Raw genomic sequence first — 14,885 nt, 5'->3', positions numbered from 1 at the left:
GAGTCCTTAGAGATCTAAGTACACATGAATCCACTGGTCCAGATGGTATCCCCGCTATTATTCTAAAGAGGTGTTCTTCAACACTTCCTAAGCTTTTTTATTTGTCCTACAGGTCTCGTTCCGAGAGGATGGCAAACTGCATTTGTCTAGCCCATCCCCAAAAAAGCGAATCTACCTCACCATCTAATTACCGACCGATTGTATTTACATCCTTTCTTTCCAAGGCCATGGAAACGCTGATTAATTATCAGCTCAAGAAGCATCTTGATGATGATCGAAAGCTTATAAATGACCGGCAGTACGTCTTTTGAAGCAATAGGTACACTGGTGATTTTATTATTTATCTTACCGAACAGTGGAGCAAATCTTTACATCGTTTTGGAGAAAGTAAGATTGATATTTCAAAAGCATTCGATAGGGTTACGCATGCGGCATGAGGCTCTCTTATTGAAAATGCATGGTTTTGATTGTCATGAATTCCTGCTTCATTGGATTATAGTAACTAACTGTCGGATCGTATAATACAAGTAGTATTGTATGTTTTCAAGTCTGAAAAAGATAAAATAAATGCTGGTGTGCCCCAGGGCTCTGTTCTATCTCTAACACTCTTTCTCATTTTTATTAATGATCTCCTGTCTGTAAGTTCTACTCCGATACATTGCTTCGCTGACGATAGTACTCTTAGTTTTTCATATTTGTTTTCAGACTCACATCCCTCTTCTTCGGATGTGGAACTGCAACGACAAAATATGATAAGCTCATTTAATTCCGACCTAAACAGCATTGTACAATGGGGAATAAGAAACCGCGTTTAATGCTTCGAAAACGCAATGTTGTCTTGTATCGTTAAAGCGAGATATACAATTGCAATTGCCATTATCCACGGATAGCACTTGCATCAATGAGACTGACCAACTCGGTATTCTCATTATGTGTGTCACCAACCACCTCTTGTGATTGATCACATGCACGATGTCACCAAAAATGTTGCAAGGTGTTTTGGTTTCCTTAGGCGAAGCAATAAATATTTTACCCCTTCTGATCTGGCTGTTATCTACAAGACTTACATACGTCCAAAGCTTGATTATAACTCCCATCTCTGAACTGGTGGTCCTGCAACTTACTTGATAGAAGATAATATAATCATACATTCATTTACTTAACTTGAACATTGTCGTAAGGTCTCTTGTCTGACCCTTTTTTACCGTTATATTAAGGGCTTATGCTCTAGTGAAACAGCCAGTTACATTTCTCCCCTTAAACAGTTCAACCGTAATACTTGCACTTCTGGGAATGCTCAGCAGTATACCCTCGAGCACAACTGCGGCCAAACTGTCAAATACAGAGATTCGTTTTTAGCTGTACTACGCGAATGTGGAATGCCTTACCAAACTCTGTCGTTCCTAGTTATTGCAATATTCAAGAATTCAAAACCAATCTGTACCGACATCTTCTTTTAAACCCTCTCTCCTCTTCCTAGTGCCAACACTGTGCATCTGCATAGTAAGGGTAGTAATATCCCCTTGAGTGTGTGCTTATTATAAAAAAAAAAAACAATATTTGCCAATTATTGTGTTGCTTGTTTACAAAAGCGCTTGCAAGTTATTATTTACACTTATTTTTCAAAAGCAATTGATCACGTTCAACACTCGACTCTGCTTGATTGGATTAAAAGTAAGCTAGTTGGACGTAGTCCATATGTTGAAATTGGTGATGTTTTATCAAATAATAAACTCTTCAGGTATACCACAAGGCAGCCACCTTGGGCCACTTCTTTTTATTCTTTTTATTAATGATTTACCAATCTACATATATTTCTTACACACAGTGTCTTTTACAAGCCGATGATATCATAATTTTTAGCTGTGTATGATCTCCATTAGATGCCAGTAAAATTCAAAGTGATATTGACTGCATTGCTAAGTGGTGTACTATAAATGGTTCATATGTCAATATTAAGAAATGCAGTGTTTTTACATATTTTAAGATACTAGATATATTTAGTTTCAATTACAAAATTGATAATCATGCATTACAAAAACAAAAAGATTTTAGAGTTATCTTTGACTATAAAATGAGTTTTTCGCTTTATTCCAAGAGCTAACGTGAAGTTGGGTTTTATTTCTAGAAGTTCTAAGTCTTTTGAAGACCCATATACTCTAAAAACAATTTATTTATCCCTTGTCAGACCATTACTGGAGTATTGCTGCATTATATGGAATCAATCAAGTATACTTAGGATTACTTGAAAGACAAAAATAAAATGAATTAATAAATTTGCTTGCTTTTAAAAAATATTTACATGGTTCTATTGTTGCTGATTGTAATATTTTTGTAGAGTGCTGAATTATAAAATTAAAGAAATATGCAAGAAATGTGGAGCATAATATTGATTATTAACTTACATTTGGATTAAACAATTTTTTTACAACTGATAATAATTCATTTATAATTAATGAAAATAACAAAGGACCCAGAACCTAACCTTGTGGAACACGGCGAGATATTGAGAAAAGATGGAAAAATCGTTGTTCAATTGAACTGCTTGCATTCGATCTGTTTAGCAGGAACGCAAGAGTTTTACAGCACCAAACGAGAAATTAAAATATCGAAACAATTTATTACATAAAGCTGAGTGGTGAACCATTTTAAATGCCTTCGAGAAATCTTAGATTACCAAGAAGTTTATTTTGTTTTAATTTTAATCCTGTCGCGAATCTTCCGTTACTTTAAGTAAAGCTGTAATACAATTATGACCTTTCCGAAAATTAGAGACATGTGGTTATTTAATTTTTCAGGATTTTCGCGTAAACTTTCTACATAAATTGTAGATTTCCAATTGGCTTGAATTCATCATAAATCATATTTGCCTGAAGTTAAAAAAGTGTTGCAAATGTATGATCTGCTAAAAGTCCTGTAATAGTTGGTCTGAGCTTCGAAAGTTACGTTCTAATCGAAAGTAAAAAATATTTAAACGTGTCTTGAGAAAGCAGCACCTGAAGACTGATCATACTGTTTTACATTTTTCATTGATGCAAGTGCCAATCAAAGTTACGTTTAGCGGCAGTAAGAAGCATTGAGTTTTCAACTCATTAAATTCTACACGATTTCTTATTCCAATCTATTAATACTGTCAAGTTCGGAATGTAATGAGGATATCGTATTTTTTCGTTGAAGATTAACATTGGATGAGTTTCAATTGTAATTCTAAGAGCGAACATAAAAAGCTCCAAATAACTACCAAAGCAGTCAAATGCTTTACTAATTTCAGCAAGAGTTCATTAATAAAAATAAAAAAGAGTGTGGTAGACAAGATAGAGCCCTGGGGCACTTCATCGTTTATTTTTAAAGTGTCAGACTTTTAGCTTTTCAATACAACTTTTTTTGAACAATACTTATTGTATTTTTTCATTCAACGAAGAATGATTTCACCAAAACCAAAGGCACGTATTTTCTTAAAGAGAGCCTGATTCTAAAATCCATCAAATACATTTGAAATAACAATATTTCCGAAGGCTTCCGACTGCGAATATTCTTTGGGATGATATGTACATATATCGATCAGTAAACTTTTGATCTTTGAGAAAAGGGACGTAAGTTTTATCCGTCCTTAAAGAGAGCGCGATAACGATTGGTTTTTTTTGGGAGAGGTTATATAAACGTTAGTTAACATCTACTAGGAACGATACCTGAGAATAGAAGTTTAGTCGTCAAAGTCGTAAATACTACCACGAACTGCTTTAAAAAGAACATTAACTTTTTCGAGTTAACTGACAAATGAAGTATCGTTTCCTCATATTCTTAACCGCCAACAAATTCAAAGAACTTATTTACAGAGCTATAAGAAGGTTATTAGGTCATTTCACATCTTTTCGCTGCAAAATTGAGGACACACTTTTAGAAGCGTTAAAAACGGAAATGGAGCTGTTCTTTAAAATTCGGATCTGCTGGAATTTTTCCTACGACTGATATGCGTAAAGTAATGGTAAAAAATCACCTACAAAATTACTAAGAACTACTCACTCAACCAAAACCGCCCATAATAATAAGTCAACATTTTGAGTGATATTCAGCTATATCGTCACAAAACCCTCGGAAATGTTTACCAAATTCAAAAATGTAATCCTATAAAAATGTATCCTATTAAAATTATTAAATTGAAGTACAAAATTAAGCTAAAAGAGAACAGTACAAAAATGCGTTTCTGAAATTCCGACAAAATTTCATTACTGCTCCTGTTAAAATGTCAAAACCTAATGAGCTATATCAGCTTTTAGAAATTTGTATTAAAAAACCCTATTTGCTTATGCTACAAAAATTTCAAAAATTAGTTATTTTATCTCATAAAAACGACCATTTTCATAATGGGTTACCATGGCGTATACGTACTTTTTTCTTTTCATTGATTTAGCAGAAATTTAAAAACTAGATTAATCGCACAATAAATAAATCATTTATTAAAATAAACAAACCAAATACAGTAACTCAATTAAATAATCTCTTAAAAACAAATTAAAAAATATGTAGCACGGTGCCAGAAGAAGTAAATACATTTAGTAATTCATGTTACAAAATTAGCAAAAGAACATAATATATGCGAACATTACAACACAACGCTGGCTTCAACCAACTTAAAAATGTATACGAGAATTCCAAAACTTATTATCCCACTTGAGTCCGAAGAGCAAAATCCAATAGCATTACCCAGGATATTATATCCTTGCACATCCTCTGAGCTCTGTAGCTATGTATATGTAGTCTCGAACCCATGCAGGGTGACATTTTCCTCCTATGCCATTAACATGATCCACTCAGCGAATATAATGTCATCATTGTGTGCAAATGCAGTTTTACAGGTCGCAGGACTCAGGTACAAAGAGTAAAAGGTGAGGGGAGGGGAGGTGGAAGCAACAGAAGTGCCACATAGGACCTGTGTGTACACACGTTAAACAGAGATTATCTCTAACAACACCGAAGGGTTGTCGTTGTCGAAGTCGTCGTCACCATCGTCGTCGTCGTAGGTCGTGGTCGTCATCAAATATAGTCGTCATCCTGAATCCTGATGTGGAGGTGATAGAGGGGATAATTACTTTCCAACATAAGGGTGGTGGCAATTCAGTTTAGCTTTGGCTCATGTAAAGTCTATATCGGTGGGCCCTTTTGTTGAAGCTGCAAATTGCTTCCATTATTTGCATCATCGACTCGGTCGCTCCTAGTTATAGTGTCATTAGCAGTAGCGGGACCATGTTCATTTACTTCGTCATTATCTATGGGTTCCCTTCTATACATAGGTGACAATGGTGCTGCTGAGAGTACCTGGAGTGGATGAGATGACATAGCCGGCGATGTAAGCTCTGCTGCTGCTTCTGCTGTCAATTGACTCTCATTAGAGGTATGCGAGCTGTTAATGCATGGTGCATCCACTGGCGGTGCCACTGATAAATCACCGGCCTTCAACACTTCCAATTTGTTTTTGTAAGCCCTCTGGAAGTCCTCTGCCCGAAGGATATTTGGCGGCTCTAGGTTATCGCTTATGTATCCCTGTGAAACACGAAACACCAAATTACATTACGCACAGTATTAGCAAGGACCTTCCTTTACACAGGCAAATAAATTGATTTATTTCGTAAAATTCATTATACTTACTGCCGCTGGTGTCGCTGTTGTAGTTGTAGTCGTCGTCGTGATTCGACGCTGTTGCAACAGGGGATTTGTCGCAATGAATTGATAGCTCGAATCGAATGAGGGCACGAAATAGCCCTGAATTGAGTATTTCTGTCCCGGGGAGACATCCACAGAATACAAGGGAGTCGCGAATGTGCGATAGACTATTTTGGCTGCAACAAGTTGCCGCACAAGATCCTCAGCGCTGGCCGTTAGTGGGTTAGCCATGTCCAGGTCCTTTTCGCTGCGGTGGGACTTTAACTGCAAGAAAAAAAATCATAAAAAGGATATACACAAAATTGAATTTCATTGAATTAAATTGGCTGTCCCAGAAGATTGGCAGGAATTTTATTTTTCGTCCTGTAAATCCCCACAACGTGATATCAGCACAGATGCAGAATTATATTGATATAATTCCTGTGTCGTTATTTTATTCTTATAAAGCATTTAGAGCTTTAATAAGGATAAAGGAAACAAAGTGTGTGTTGTTCATAATGAAGAAAATAAAAATGAGTGGAAAAAAGGATATTTCAAAGGATATTCAAAGAATTCAAAGTTAAAAGGAATTTTTAATACCTACGACATCACTCTGCAGCAGTAGAGTCATCCCGTTTGGTCCTCTATCTACTGTTTATATCTTTTAATCCTTTTCAGCTTGGTTGGGTGTCGTTTTCATCCAACACAGAATATGTATACAGAGTAATCCTCTTACCCTACGTTTATTTTCTTTCAAATCTTAATTGAAATTAATTTCTTAATTGGAATTAAAATATCGAAGGGATTGGCATTTGTTTTTGTGGGATTGGTTGGGTTGGGTTAATGTCTCTGTGTAGAGGTGGAGAGGAGGCTGAGGGTTGGGAGATTCAAGTGGTATGGGGGTGTTGCAGCAGACACAACGAAGCCCAATTTGCCATTGCTGCTGCCACACTGCTACTGACTCATCAGATTCATGTCTTTAATTATAATGTGAGGCTTAAATATGATATTAACTATGGCAATGGCAGTGGCAGTAGCTGTGGCTATATGGCTATGCCACTACTGTGCTGCGGCAGTGGCGGTGATGCTGTGGATGCAACAGAGCATATTCTTAATAATTGATTGGAGAATTTTAATTGGGATAAATTAAATGAGTGATGTAAGATATGAGAAACGAATATTTATACAAATTAATAAATAATGGAGATAAACAGATTTAAAAGATCAATTTAAAGTGTCTTCTGTTAATCTATTTTAATTCTGGGTTAGTAAGTTTGGTGTAAGCAATAAATTTATGATTTAGATCAAAACAGATTAAATTAAAATATCAGTGCTGGAAAAGTTGAAGAATAAAATTAAGGCTGTAATCATAATTTGGTTCAGATTTTGCATGGGTGTTTTTCAAGAAGAAATTAATATTTTGTCAGCGTTTTTTTTAATGATATGAGAAGTAGGGTGGAGCGTCAAATTTGTTTTCGATTTTCAAATTTGAATAGCTTTTAAAGATTCCATAATTACGTTAACTATAAGTAAAAAACAAGAAAAAAATATTTTTCACTATTCTTACCACTCTACGACAGCTCAAAGTTTTGAAAAATAGGCGAGATGGTCACTTTTTTTGTCGGCTATGTAACTCTAAAAGTAAAAATTATACAGAAAAGTATTCTTGACAAAAAAGAAAGACAATTTAATTTTCTATGTAAATAACACTAAAAACTTGAAATTACGATCTTAAGATATTTGTTAAAAAGCATCCTATCAATTCATAGAATAAAATTTGAATATTTCTATAATACGAAACTGATTCCTTTTTTGAGCGACTGGACCGGAAAAAAAAGGGTTCACACATGGTTTTGTTATTGCAGTTTATTTTTTCTTGGTGTCAAACTTTAATGTAGCAGGTATTCGATGAGAAATGATTTCTCGCGCCAATCGAATGTACCGAATTTCTTAGTGCGGTTCCGATTTGGTTGATCGGTCGCAAGTGCAGCTGGTGGTCGATGAAAAATGGATTTCGTGGACCACTCTATAGTTTGCATCTGTCTTTATTTAAGAGTGCAATAATTATTTAAGCTCAGTCGTTCATAGAACTGTTAAGAAGAAACACTATTTCGTTTCTATCAAATACCTACAATTCAAAATGTTGAAGCGAGTAAATCGACAAGATTCTGACTGTCCTATCTTTGGAGCAAAGTGCCTTATAAATAAAAGAGTGTTACCTACAATTGCTGAAGTTATAAAACACATAATATTTGTGAGAAATGAACGAAAAAATAAAAATAATGGAAAGCAGCTATCTATCACACAAATATTTGAAACCCTAGCACTTGACATTGTATGGAAGACTGCATCTTTGCCTTCAGTTACAATACAACGCATAAAACAACAAATGAAAAGTATCTATGATAAATATTTGCATTTTTTGAGATACCCAAAATCGAAACAAAATGAAAACTATAACACAACTTACAAGACTGGAAGAATAAATCTCTTACTAAATTATTTGATATTCGCGCAAGTGCGTATATTTAAATAACTGTGTTTGTCCAAGAGATAAGAAAGTACTTGCTTTAATATACATCATGGCGTAGCCGAAGTTTAATTTTAAGACTAAATAAAAGTAATACGAAAAATAAAAAATAAAAATAGTGATAGACTATAAAATTATAAATAAAAAAGTTTTTTTTTGTAAGATAATTAAAACAAAATGGCCACACAAAAAATTGAAAGTGAAAATTTTTATATAAAACCCAATTCATTATTGTTGGATGTAAAAATTAAAGAAAATTGGAGAAAATTTAAGAACAAGTGGGGCATTTATACAGTGGCATCAAAAACAAACATGGAAAGCGAAGAGGTACAAGTTGCGAGATTTTTGTCATGTGCAGGGGAACAGGCAATAGAAATCTTCAGTACTCTTGCGTTATCTACAGAAAGCCGACAGAAGATAGAACCTGTTATCAATGCATTCCAAAATTACTGTGTTCCCAGAAGTAATATCGTTTATGAGCGTTATCTGTTCTTCTCCCGCTATCAGAAAGAAGGATATAACGAAGCAAGCAGAAAACTGTGAATTTGGATTACAAAAAGAATCCATGATACAGGACCGTATAGTTATTGGCATAACTGATCATGCTGTGCGTTTACAACTACTCAAGACAGATCAGTTGGACCTTGCGAAGACAAAGGAGACATGTCGAGTTGCTGAGGAAGCTGGTTTACAAGCTATGCGAACGGAAGGTAAACGGGGTTGTGTTGCAGCTATAACCGCTGAAAATGTAAATTCTAATTACAGATTTGTTAAAAGGGAAGGGGATCAGCACTTCAGCAGCCACATACAAGTTTAAGTACAAAGCACGGTAAAAATCAGTATAAGTGTACAAGGTGTGATTTTAACCACGTGAAAGGGAAATGCCCAAAGTTCACCAAACTAAAGTCTGACTTTCGAACATTGAAAGCATTTATTTCGATGGAAGAAAAGACATTACATTGGTTTGTGAAAACGAGGCCAACGATTTTACACATTGACTAAAGTAATGGAACATATTTCACTAATAATGGAATCGGGTTTAAACTACCTAGGACATCTTACCATATTCTTTGGAAAAGGAAAAATTATAGCAGATTCTATTAACTCCTTCCTTGATGACAGAGAACTGGATTTAAGTAAACTGTCTGTTGTTGGTTGCTACAAATACTAGTTGGAAAAGTATGGTTATCCGGCTAATGGAGTTGAAGCTGGGCAGACCACTGCAATGGTTCATTATGCCAACTACATGTTAATGAATTGCCTCTGGGTCATTTATTTATTAAATTGGATGGAGCTACATTAGAACCTCAAATCTATGCAGGACACATTGGAAAGGCGCCGGAAAATTGTTGTGACCAATCCCAGGGAGCCTACCTCCTTTGTCAAAAGAAATCCAAGAAACTTTAAGAACGAATCAAAAATATATGTTTCAAATGTGTGACGCTATAAGTAAAGGATCCTGTCCTAGAAATTTCTCCAACAGAAACCCAGGAAAAATGAAACACTCTAGGTGGTTGACAACTGCCAATAGAATTCTAAGGCTTTATGTTGTCACATCTAATCCGAGTGAAAACTTAAAAATACTTGCAGAATACATTGTAAAGGTGTGTGGCCCAGTTTGGTTCAGTGTGAAAAAAGACAGTTCTTTCCAAAATGGTCCAAGTCACGTTTTCGAATTAGTAAATTTGTCAAGATGCTTCAATTCGAGCGTAGAAGAAATAATTGACCCAGTTATTCAACGCAATTCTTATTTTGCACATCCGGAGAACATGTTATTAATGGCAATGCTTTGTGATGAAAGACCTAACTTCAGAGAACTGGTGTTAAGAAGAACTATCCAAGCTAGAAAAAAACATAGGTCTTCAGTTAGAGTCTTTAAACTACCGAAATTTAACTTCAATGCCAAAGATTATATTGATTATCTTAATTATCTGGACCGAATCACAAGTTACAGCATTCCCATTATTGGAGAAAATGAGTGATCAGGATTTAGAAGACATTCTAAAAAAAACTCCACTCGACATGTCATTTCCAAAATACCCTTGTCACACTCAAGCGGTTGAGCTCTGCGTGAAGATGGTGACCGAAGCTTCAAGTACAGTAGCTGATGAAAAAGCAAGAAACGGGCTTATATGATCAAGAATATATTCGCGAAGTATTTTGCCATTTTTCCACACAAAAAGAATTTTTATCATTTAACAATAAAAATGAAGGTATATTAAGGCTAGTTTTTGAATTATTTACGAATTTTAAAGTTTTTATTACTAAGTTTTTTTTTGTGTTTTTTTGTCAATATAAAGTTAATAATATCATAATTTTTGTGTGTTTTATTTCATAAATGAATAAGTATAAAGTTATTTCACACTTTTTTAATATGAGTCGAAACTTTGAGCTCAGGTAGAGGGCTTAATGCTTTATCCGAATTATTTTTTTAATGTAGAATTATTAAAATTACCAAATCGCAACAAAATGGAGGTATTCGAATTTAATACAGCAACTTTTTTATTTCTCCATACATTGACGCTTCACCTTAAATTGCATATAGGATAAACCACAGCCACCACGATACTCTCACAATGTGACCATCCCAACATATGTTCCTGGAATTAATCAGGGGGCTTCAACATATCCCCTGGTACCGCATCTTCAGTGGTATGTTAATTTAGTCTTTGATGAAATGACATCTAGGGAAGGTAACCCTAGAAGTGGTCGCCCGACATCTTGTGGGATTTATTCTTAAAAATGATTTTTAATTCCAATTCAGACTTTTTTAAACTCATGTTACATGGAACAATAAATCTAATATTGGTTTTAATGTCGATAAAAAGCGTTGTCACCTATTTTTAATTGCGTGAATTAAATTTGGGTATCCTTTACAGATAAGAAAAATGATTGTAACTTTTCTTAAGAAACGTCATTTAAAAAAAAAAGCGTTTAAAAAAAGACGAAAACAGGGGCCTGTTTCATTGCTTTGTTTATTCGCTCATAGATGCAACACCGTGTTATTGGGTCCCATTACAGCCCAATGTAGTGTATTATAGTTTGGCTATTGAACTGTAGTTTATTTCCAATTTTAAACGACACAAATTCTATGATACTTTTGGCTAATCGAAAACTATTTTAATTTGAATTTTTTTTTCCGATATCGAAGTTAATTCTTATTTCCACTACTCTATGGTCACTATTATCAACGTCTACGTTTAGTTAACAACAGCTTTTTAAAAAAGAAAAAAAAAAGAGCCAACAATCCCGTCCTTCCGACTTAGACGAAGTAAAGATTACCATATCTAAGTTGAAGTCTAATAAAGCCGCTGGAGCGGATGGCTTGAATACCGAGCTCTTTAAAGCAGCTGGGGTTCGAGCTAGATGGAAAAGTTTGTTGGGTGAAGCCCTAGTTCACACAGGAATGTAGCGCCACCTTAAGTAAGTACTCGTAAGTAAAAAAAATTAATAAAAGCTTGATTTTCGACTCAAATATTTTTTCAAAGCTTTGAGATATTGTCTTTAAACTACTTTCATCTTTCAAAATATTGTTGGTAACGTTTTGTACGATTTTGAAAAAAAATCGAATTGACAGTTTTGTTTTTACAAAAAATTAAAAACGGAAAAGAAATATTAATAAAAGTTGGTAAAAATTGATTTTCGACTCAAATATTTCTTCAAAAATTAGAGATAATGGCTTTTTACTAATTTTAACTTATAAAAAATATTGTTTTCAACATTAGGAAAAATTTTGACAAAACTCAAATTGACTGTTTTTTTGCAAAAAATAAGGACGTGAACAAAAAAAATAATAAAAGTTGGTAAAATTTGATTTTCGGCTCAAATATCTTTTCAGAGCATTGAGATATTGGTTTCAAACTACTTTTATCTCTTAAAAATTATTGTTGTCCAAACTCAGTATCTGTTTATCCGGCTCCCCTTCCTTGGAGTTATACTAAGGATCTGTCCCTTCAGGTTGGGGGTTGTTCCATCGGGGTGACTTCCTGGCCACCTCAAAAAATACCTTTAGTTTCGAAGCACCAACAAGCCTCGGATACTGACGGATTCAATGTTGACAACCCACTCAAACGAAATAAGGACATAGAACTTCGTATAGTACGTGGAATGTTAGGTCCCTTAACAGACCACGTGCAGAACAATTAGCGGAAACCCTAAACTGCTGCAAGGCAGATATTACCGCCATCCAAGAAGTGCGATGGGATGGACCGGGCAAACGCAAACTAAAAGACTGAGATATCTACTACGGCGACTGCTACCGAGAACAAAGACAGCGTCTATTTGGGTGTGGATTTGTTGTTGGAACTAGACTCAGGCAAAAAGTCTTGAGTTTCAACAGTGTGAGCGAGCGCACCACGACAATCCGCATCAAGGCTAAATTCGCCAACATAAGCCTAATATGCGCGCATGCCCCAACAGAGGAAAAAGATGAAGACAGCAAAGACATATTCTTCGAGCTCTTTGACAACACATATGAACAGGCTTTGACATTAAAATTGTGTAAGGAGATTTTAACGCCAAACAAGGAAGAGAAGACATCTTTGGTCGCACAATCGGAAGATACAGCCTGCACGACACCACCTCCGACAACGTATTCAGGCTGATCGATTTCGCTGCGAAATCTTAATATCGCATCTTAATATCTACAAGGGGACATGGAAATCTCCTGATCAATCAACCGTCAACCAGATTGACCACATTGCGATCGACGCACGACATTTCTCCAATATACAGGATATCCGAACATTCCGAAGGGCCAACATTGAATCGGACCACTACCTCGTTGTAGCTATGTTACGGCTACGTATATCCCGGTCCAAGCCAAAACTAGGAAGTACTGTGAGAAGATTCGACGATAGATGGCTACAATCGCAAAAGACTGCCAAGTACTTTTCAGATCGAGTCTCTAATAACCTCTTAAATAGCTCTATGCTGCCTGCATTAAGCATTGAAAACCAGTGGCAACATTGCCTTGCAGCCATCAGAGATGCCACCTCTGAAGTGCTTGGTTTCACACAGCCACCATAGCAAAACCTCTGGTTTGACAACGAATGTCAGCAAGCGCACGCAGCGAAACAAGAGGCCTACAAAACGGCGCTGCACAAAAGGACTAGAGCTGGTCGCGAGTTCTACGAGCAGAAGAGGAGAGAGGAACACTAGCTTCTTAGATGGAAAAAAAGGAAGCATGAGAAGCGCGCGATCGAGAAAATAGAGGGAATGAGGTTCGTAAATTTTACCAAAAGGTAAAAAAACCTCCCAAGGGTACCTGCCACGAACCGAGGCCCGTAAAGACGATCAGGAGAACATCGTAGTAGAACCGAAGTCTACGTTGATAATATAGAAATATCATTTCACCAAATTATATAACGTCAATGACGAATCGAATTCCGCTGTAAGGGTTGAATCACTCAACCTAGGCAACGCAGATCAACAATTCCGCCTACCCGATATCGACGAAGTAAAGATAGCTATATCTAAACTTTAGTCAAACAAAGCTGCTGGAGCTGACGTCATCGCCGATGAGTGGAATCTCAGCATAGTGTGCCCAATACATAAGAAAGGAGACCCTCTAAATTGCGCCAACTACAGAGGCATCAGTCTCCTTAACATCGCGTATAAGATCCTCTCTGCCGTATTATGTGAACGTCTGAAGCCATTCGTCAACAACCTGATTGGTCCTTATCAGTTTGGCTTCAGACCAGGAAAGTCCACTATCGACCAAATATTCACACTACGGCAGATCTTGGAAAAAACCCAGGAGCTTCAAATCGATACCCACCATCTCTTTATCGATTTTAAAGCCGCGTATGACAGCATCTATAGGGAAGAGCTCTAACGAGCAATGTCTAGTTTTGGCATCCCTGTCAAACTTATCCGTTTGTGCAGAATGACGATGGAGAATGCAAGCTGCTCTATCAAGGTCGGAAAAGCTCTTACCGATGCATTTGATGCCAAAAAAGATTTCAGACAAGGCAATGCACTGTCATGCGACTTCTTCAACATCGTTCTGGAAAGAATTTTGCAAAACTCAACCGTAAACACTAGAAGCAAAATCTTCAAAAGGCCTATCCAAATAACTCGGACACGCAAATGATATTGACATAATTGGAAAATCAAATCGTGATGTCAGTGGAGCGTTTTTGAGCATTGCGACGGAAGCGAAGAAGATGGGTTTAGTGGTCAATGACGGCAAGACCAAGTATATGCTGTCATCAAAAAAGGACACTGAACGACGACGTCTTAGACAAAACGTCACCATGGACAGCTATAACTTTGAGGTAGTTAAGGACTTTGTCTACCTAGGCACCGCTATTAATACAGACAACGACAATATTATTCATGATCTTTTCATTGATTTTCTTAAATGCAATTTTGAAAATTTTTAATATTACTTTTTTACCAAACTCTTTCTACGAATTTCAAATACAATAAAACATCAAATTATATTTGTTAACCATAAAATGTTCTATTATTTCATACTTTTACTATGAGTCTTGAATTAAATTATATTTATCCTTTCCCAGTAGATGACAATGTTTCATTGTTATCAATACAAAAGGTTTTAAAGTCAGCAAAAATGTACAGTATGTCAAGGATATAAAAGCTAAGATAGGCTTTTGTAAGCTATTTTTTATATTTTCTGTTATGTAAATTAAAAAGATATCTAAAATCAGAATTTAATTTCTTAACATGGGAAAGACACATTTATGTATAG

At 35.7% G+C, this 14,885-nt stretch overlaps 1 protein-coding gene across 5 annotated transcripts in view; it reads right to left on the bottom strand.

Annotated features, from left to right (window-relative positions):
- Positions 1 to 4,437: 4,437 nt before the first annotated feature.
- Positions 4,438 to 14,885, bottom strand: part of LOC129942471 (uncharacterized) — an 86,636-nt gene continuing 76,188 nt past the window's right edge. For 2 of the 5 annotated variants that reach the window (XM_056051440.1, XM_056051441.1), the window contains exons 15-16: positions 5,647 to 5,925; positions 4,438 to 5,541 (exon numbers count right to left, since the gene is read on the bottom strand). In XM_056051440.1, the coding sequence (XP_055907415.1) occupies positions 5,143 to 5,541; positions 5,647 to 5,925 (678 nt within the window). In that variant the 3' untranslated portion in view covers positions 4,438 to 5,142. Of the gene's footprint in view, positions 5,542 to 5,646; positions 5,926 to 7,207; positions 7,276 to 14,885 lie in introns of those variants that run through there. The other 3 variants (XM_056051444.1, XM_056051442.1, XM_056051443.1) reach the window with 2 other exon arrangements.

The sequence above is a fragment of the Eupeodes corollae genome, chromosome 1 (assembly GCF_945859685.1).
Source record: "Eupeodes corollae chromosome 1, idEupCoro1.1, whole genome shotgun sequence".
Lineage (NCBI taxonomy): Eukaryota > Metazoa > Arthropoda > Insecta > Diptera > Syrphidae > Eupeodes > Eupeodes corollae.
The sequence above is the reverse complement of the archived record's forward strand: the minus strand, read 5'-3'. Positions and strand labels throughout refer to the sequence as shown.